General features: G+C 50.9%; 1 protein-coding gene across 2 annotated transcripts; it reads right to left on the bottom strand.

Moving 5' to 3' along the window:
- Positions 1 to 282: 282 nt before the first annotated feature.
- Positions 283 to 5,310, bottom strand: ITPKB (inositol-trisphosphate 3-kinase B). Of its 2 annotated transcripts, none has more exons than XM_074262600.1 (2): positions 5,182 to 5,310; positions 283 to 2,803 (listed from the first exon to the last, which is right to left on the bottom strand). In XM_074262600.1, exons 1-2 carry the CDS (start codon positions 5,216 to 5,218, stop codon positions 519 to 521), a joined length of 2,322 nt encoding a protein of 773 aa, XP_074118701.1. In that variant the 5' UTR covers positions 5,219 to 5,310; the 3' UTR covers positions 283 to 518. The 2 variants fall into 2 exon arrangements, with proteins under 2 accessions (XP_074118701.1, XP_074118702.1); XM_074262601.1 differs by lacking the exon at positions 5,182 to 5,310 and adding an exon at positions 4,587 to 5,148.
- Positions 5,311 to 6,194: the final 884 nt, after the last annotated feature.

Here is a 6,194-nt window from a genome sequence, read left to right as displayed (position 1 = left end):
TCTTTGAGAATGAACCAGCTTGTCTGCAGAGACAGCTCATGAATAGCATGCTTTCCTAGAAAATACGTCATGAATCACAGACATTTCAAATATATATGTATGTATGTACACACACATATATTTGATTATATACATACATTGTAAGCACATACATGTTTGTATAGTGTATATCATGCATGTAAATGCAATGCAAATATATGTATATAAAATAATATTTACCAACACAAACGTGTGTACAAGCACATTTACATGCAACTAGACATGTATGTTGTGTGCATCATATGTATAATATACATTTTATATATATATGTATACCCACATATATTTATACAAGTGACAAAAAGCAATTGATTCTTTTATCTTTTAGCCATAAGAGTATATTCAACCCAGAAAACAAAACTTGAAAATAATACTTGCACCAGGAATACTTTCACCTGACCTAAAACTTCCTAAGTTTGATAAACAAGAAAGGAAACTCAGGTATAAGGACAGCCATAAAAAGCTTGATTTCAAGAAATTCAGACCAGTGGAAAATCATTCCCATCAAAACTTACCACTCTAGGTTTCTGCTGATCCAGAGTATGAAGGAAAGCCGAGTTGGGGTCCAAAGAGCGCTCTGGATCACTGGAAATGTCCTCCTCTGAATCATCATAGGATGAGGAGAAACCAGTGGAAGAGGCAGAGGAGGAAGACAGCTTTCTCAAAGGCATGATTCCTCGAGGGCTTTCCTGAACTTCCTCTAAGCCCCCATCCTCCAGGGCGCCCATATCTGTGATAATGACTGCTGGGATGTTGCTGGGACAGCAAGCCTCCCTAAGAGAAGGTTTCCTCTCAGATTCAGGGGTCAGCTCTTTATCCTGACGGTTCTCTTGCTGTTCCTGTTGCTGCTTCCTTTCGGAAGTCCCATCTGACTGGACCACTTTCCCAGGGTCTGTCCAGGTTGTGCCAGCCTCCTCCATTGGGCCAGGCCAAGTCACCAGGCTTTTGAACTGAACACCAAAACTGTTCTTGGGAGAACACGGATACCCTTCCTCCTTTTCTCCTGAATCCCTGAAAGGCAAAGTGTCTTGCCTGTAGCCGCGAAGAATTCCCAACTCCGGCTCCACCTCCACCTCTACCTTCCCCAGATGCGCAGCCCTGCCTGAAATTCCAAGTGATTTGGTCCCTAGTTTCTCCCCTGGCTCAGAGTCCGGCTTCTGCACTAAAACCACCGGGGACCCCTTCTTCTGGGACTGCACCGGGGCTGCCGCGCTGTGCTCTGAGGATGCCCGAGTGCAACTCTTGGCCACAGAGCTTTGCATATCCAAAGTCGGGGTGGTCCTGCTCTCCCTCTCCGCGGGAGCCCTGGATCCCTGCACTCGGCCAGGCAGATTTCCTCTCTCCCACTTCTCAGGAGCCTTTGAACCGCCGATCCCGCTCTTCTCTTCAGGTGTCCCGCTGCACCTGGCTCCCCCCTCTTTTTGCACTGGATTCTCCTGGGCACTCACACCAAAGGAAGCCAAACCTCTCTCTATCCAGGCGGCGGTCTCCTGAGAGAAAACCTCACAGGGGGGCTCCCTGCCCGTGGAGCCCCTCCTTTCTGCTCCTTTAGCCCCGGCTTCTCTAGAGAGCTTCGCTCCCCGCGAGGCTCCAGGAGTCTCGCAGCCCTGTTCTCCAGAGAGTGATTGGCTTCCCTTGTGGATCTCCTTAGTCGCGAGTGAGCCACAGGCTCTGTGTGTGGAGGACCGCTTCTCCATCTCCACCCCAGATGGGGAGCCCTGCGCCCCACGTGTCAGGCTCCAGTCCCCACGTTGCACTGGAATGGCCCGACTCGACGCCCTGAGGGCGAGCTCCCTTCTCTCTGTCTCCTGGGAGGAAACTGAGCCTCTAGTTTCTCGGGACTGGCCCTCCTTGCTCCCCATCTCCACTGGGGTCTCCGAGCATTGCTCTCCCCAGGACTTGGTCCTCCTCTCCTCGATGCAGGTGTACTCTGTGAGGACCCTGCCAGGGGGCTGGCTGCTGCTGCGGGACGGGCAGGGGGAAGGCGAGCGGGCCCTGCCCAGCCGGGGGCTCCGGGACGCTTCTCTGGCGGAGTTCTGCGCCTGGATGTGCGCCTCGAACATTCCCACTTTCTGGTTCACCTGCACATTCTGCAGCTCCCACTCCAAGATCCTCAGCTTCTTCTTGGCCTCCTCCGGCCCGGTTGGGGAGAGGCTGCCCGGAGACACCACCTGCTGCCCCTCCCCTCCCAAACCGGGTGCCCAACTGGGGCTGCCCACGCTGCTGCTACTACTGTTCAGCCTCCGTCTGCTGCTGCTACTGCTGCTGCTGCTGCTGCTGCAGCTGCCGCCGCCGCCCCGCCAACCCCCGCGGCTCCCGGACTCGTCCGGACACAAGCGATCGACGGGAGGGAAGAGGAAGGAGGTCCCTCTCCCCGGGCTGAAGACGCCGCCGCTGCCCGGGCTCAGCACGGGCACCGACAGCCCGGCTCTCCCGGGGGGCGGGGGCGCCTTGCCGCTGCCGCTGCTGCAGCCACCGCTACCGCTCTCCACATTATTGCTACTATTCATCATCACCAGGCTGTTCAGCGCATAGCAATACACAGCCATAGTACTGGGTCCCGCCGCGCTTCCGAGCCCTGCTGCTGCTCCAGCTCTGACTCCAGCGCCGCTGTCCCCTCCTCCTCCTTCCCTTCCAGGGTCAGCCCCGCAGGCCCGGCGGCTGCTGTCCTCCGCGGAGCCGGGGCACCATTGCCTCGGCAACAGGATGGGGGCAGGGCAGCGGGCTTGGCCCCAGCCCAAAGCTCCATAAACAACCCGATCCGCTGTGGAGCAGAGAGGAGAGGAAAGTTAGGACCCCGGCGAGGAGAGGGGCAGAGCCAAGAGTAAAGGGAACGCCCGGTGGAGATAGGAGGACCCCGCTCTAACCAGAGGCTAGAACCCCGTGGAAGCTCTGGCCAACCACGCTGGTGGATGGGGGCGGCATGCAAGTTCATCAGGATCGTACATCCACTTCATGATGGCCTGCTGAGGTCCTGCGCTTATCCTAGTGAGGAGCCTGGGATGTTTGCCACCGTTACCTTAAATTATGTGGCCAGAAAAAAAAAGTGGAGGGGGAATCCTAGAGGGAAGGGAAAATGTCCTTTTTCTGTATGTTCCCCAAACTCTGATAATCTCTGAAGTCTTTTTCAAATTCGAATCCCTCTCCACATCTACTAGGCTTGTGTTTGGTATGTGTCATTGAGAGTATATTTTCACTCCTCAGGCTCTGGGTGCTCTCGCTGCTGGGGGTGGTATGGTGCAAGTACCCTGTGAAAGCTATAGTCTGGCTCATATGCTTTTACAGTATGGAATGCATTACCCTCTTGGAACATCAATTTGGGTATTAGTTCCACTTCACTCCTATCATGCAGCACAAGTCCCTAGATTTTCAAACTCTCTCCTTCCAGATCCAACCCCCAACCCCACCCAGCATTCTGGATTGGACATCTAACCCATGAATTTCCCTTTGTGCTCTGAGCTTCTAAATAAGGGCCCCGGTATGGTTTCTGGTGTCAATTTGAGTTTCCAATGAAGCTCTCTCAGGGAATCTCCTCCTGCCTACAATGTTACCTTGTACCAGGGCCTTCAGTCACATCCTACCACATAATACCCTCATTAGGCCTAAAAGAGTTGTCCCATCTCCTTCAGCATTGAGATCCAAAGTAAACACACACACACACACACACACACACACACACACACACGCTCCTAGTGTTTCCACTTGTATCTCTTAGTAATGAGCTTGCTTCCTTAGATTGAACGCGTACATTGTGTGAGTGTGCTTGGACTCGGGGGCCTGGGACACTGCCTCTCTGACTACCACCTCGCTAGACTCCACGGTTTAGCCTCCCACTCCCGCGGAGGGTGTGCACGTGTGTACGTTAGTACGTGTGGATCTCCGTCCCCGTGCACCCAGGGGGAGGAGGCTGTCTCTGTGATGTACCAGCGCGCGGGCGTCCCACTTTAATGAAACTCCCCATTCTCCGAGGCAATAAAGCCAAGGCGGAGTCTGGGTTTTGACAGCCGTGGCACCTTCCTCCGGGCTGCAACAGGGGTCTCTGCGAAATGTTCCAAGCCCACCTGGAGCCTAGCCCCAGCACATCTCCCCTGCCAGTTACTGCATGAAACCAGAGAGCTAAGAGCTAACTGGATTAGGTGGAAGTGGAGGTGCCGGTTCCAGTTCCCAGCCTGCGTCCCCGGTAACCTGATTTGCAAATCCTGCACCGCCTCTCCCCGGAGCTATCGGGGTGTCCCCGCTTTCTGGCGCCAGCCCAGGCAAGGGGGAAATCCTAGGGCTCTCTCTCGGCGCAGCCAGAGAGAAAGAGAAGCACGGACTGATCAGCCCGGAAGGCAAGCCGAAGAACACACTGAAACTTGAGTCTCTCTCTACTGGGGCTCCCCGCCACCCTCTTCCCTTGCAAATATTCTACCCTCCAAAGCTGATTTTCCTCAGTCTCCTTCCCCCCTCCCCAACCTGAAACACCCAAACCCACTGAGCCGGCAGTTGGGGTTTTGCAGGGAAGGAAGAGACCAGAAAACAGACCTTTAAAAGCTTCCAGTCCTTACCTGGGATATTTCTCAGTCCGCTTGGTCCTCTTCAGACTACATCATCTCTAAGGCGCTAAACCCCATCGGGCAGAGATGGTTTTTTAAAGAGAAAATGCTCCCAAAAACCGTTTCCTCATCCAGATCAAGATCTAAGAGACACACCAAAAAAAGGGGGGGGGGGAGGACGAGGGGGACACAGAGAAAGAGTCTCCCGAATGCTGCGCAAAGCCAGCAGGAACTAGGGGAGGCTGCTCCTCCTGCACAGCCCCGCGCCCCTTTCTCCGAAGTAGAGATAACCCCTTGTCAGTCTCAGCTTGGCAGTCACTTGGATGTGTTTGTTCAATGTACGATTAAAAAAAAAAAAAAAAAAAAAAAAGGTTGGGGAGGGAGGAGGGAGTAAGGCGGGGGGACCAAGGGGGAGGAAAGCAGGAAGGAAGTTGTGAGCCTGTCTGGGGTTGAACTCAGCGGAACAAGTTTCTTTTCTTTTCTTTCTTTTTTTTTTTTTTTTTCTATTGCTTGGCAAGATCGGGAGGGAAACACTTAAAAAAAAGTTTCCATTGTTAGCTAACCAAAAAAAAAAAAAAAAAAAAAAAAAAGAAAAAGAAAAACCAACCCTTACAACCTCTGCGGGTTAAAGACATACGATCCATTTTTCCACCACTGATAGAGGTTTGAGTCTTTCTGAAAATATTTTAAGTTTTAGAACAGCAGGACTTGTTTGAGCTTTTGGAACAAAGTAGATCCCGAGCCCTTTCTGGTAATTTATACTAAACTAAAATGCTACGTAAAAAGCATGAGGGCGGGTACAGAAATATTCATATGCAGGGTACATTTCAGGCTTGACATTGCAGTTGTATTTTTTTTTTTTTTAAATACACATCAGGAAATGCACAGTGTCTATAGGGTGTAGTATTTCTGAGGGCTGTGAGAAGGTTGTGACCTGTCTTGTACATGCAGTGTAATTGTTATGTGTACACAAATGTACACTTTTGAGTGCATGTCTCTCTATAAATAAGTGTGCAAATGGCAAATGCCACATTAGCAATTTATTTTGCATTTAATTTCTTAAGTTTATTTTAAGAAAAGGCATAACTTCTGAACTTAGTTCTAGCAAGGTCTAAGATTACCCCTTCCTGTCTTCTGTCTCTCCCCATCTCTGTCATTTTCCAATCCTTCTCCTCGTGCCCACCAGAAATAAGGAAGAAAGGGGAAAAACAGAAGTGTTGTTGGATGGAAGATTCTAAACTGATTAAACTCTGGCTGCACAACTGTGTTTTGCATAATTCCTTAAGACTTTAACTACAGCATTTGGTAGACATAGGGAAAACACAGCTGCAAAAACCTGGAGTTTCATAAATCCTGAGGCTCAAGAGGCCTTAACATTCCTATTAACTAAAATTCAGATGGAAATTTTGACTTTGTATGCACCAAACCAATGCCTGGCTTGTTTACGTAACAATCCCATTTAACTGAGCAAAGTAACCTTCCCAGCCTGGAACAGTCTTGTGCAAAATCTGAAGCCAAGAGGTCAAAACTGGCCAACATATCTCTCAGAAAACTCATGATTCCATTTTTTTATTGTGGCTACTTTTCAACTGCAACATTTCCTTTGGGTCAGCCAGATTA

The sequence above is a fragment of the Sminthopsis crassicaudata genome, chromosome 4 (genome assembly GCF_048593235.1).
Source record: "Sminthopsis crassicaudata isolate SCR6 chromosome 4, ASM4859323v1, whole genome shotgun sequence".
Lineage (NCBI taxonomy): Eukaryota > Metazoa > Chordata > Mammalia > Dasyuromorphia > Dasyuridae > Sminthopsis > Sminthopsis crassicaudata.
The sequence above is the reverse complement of the archived record's forward strand: the minus strand, read 5'-3'. Positions and strand labels throughout refer to the sequence as shown.

Bases quoted from the DNA above. Each gene is read 5' to 3' on its own strand.
- ITPKB (XM_074262600.1), bottom strand. From the start codon at position 5,218: ATGGATCGTATGTCTTTAACCCGCAGAGGTTGTAAGG. The intron at 2,804-5,181 runs GTTGGTTTTTCT...TCTGCTCCACAG, and splicing joins AACCCGCAGAGGTTGTAAGG to CGGATCGGGTTGTTTATGGA.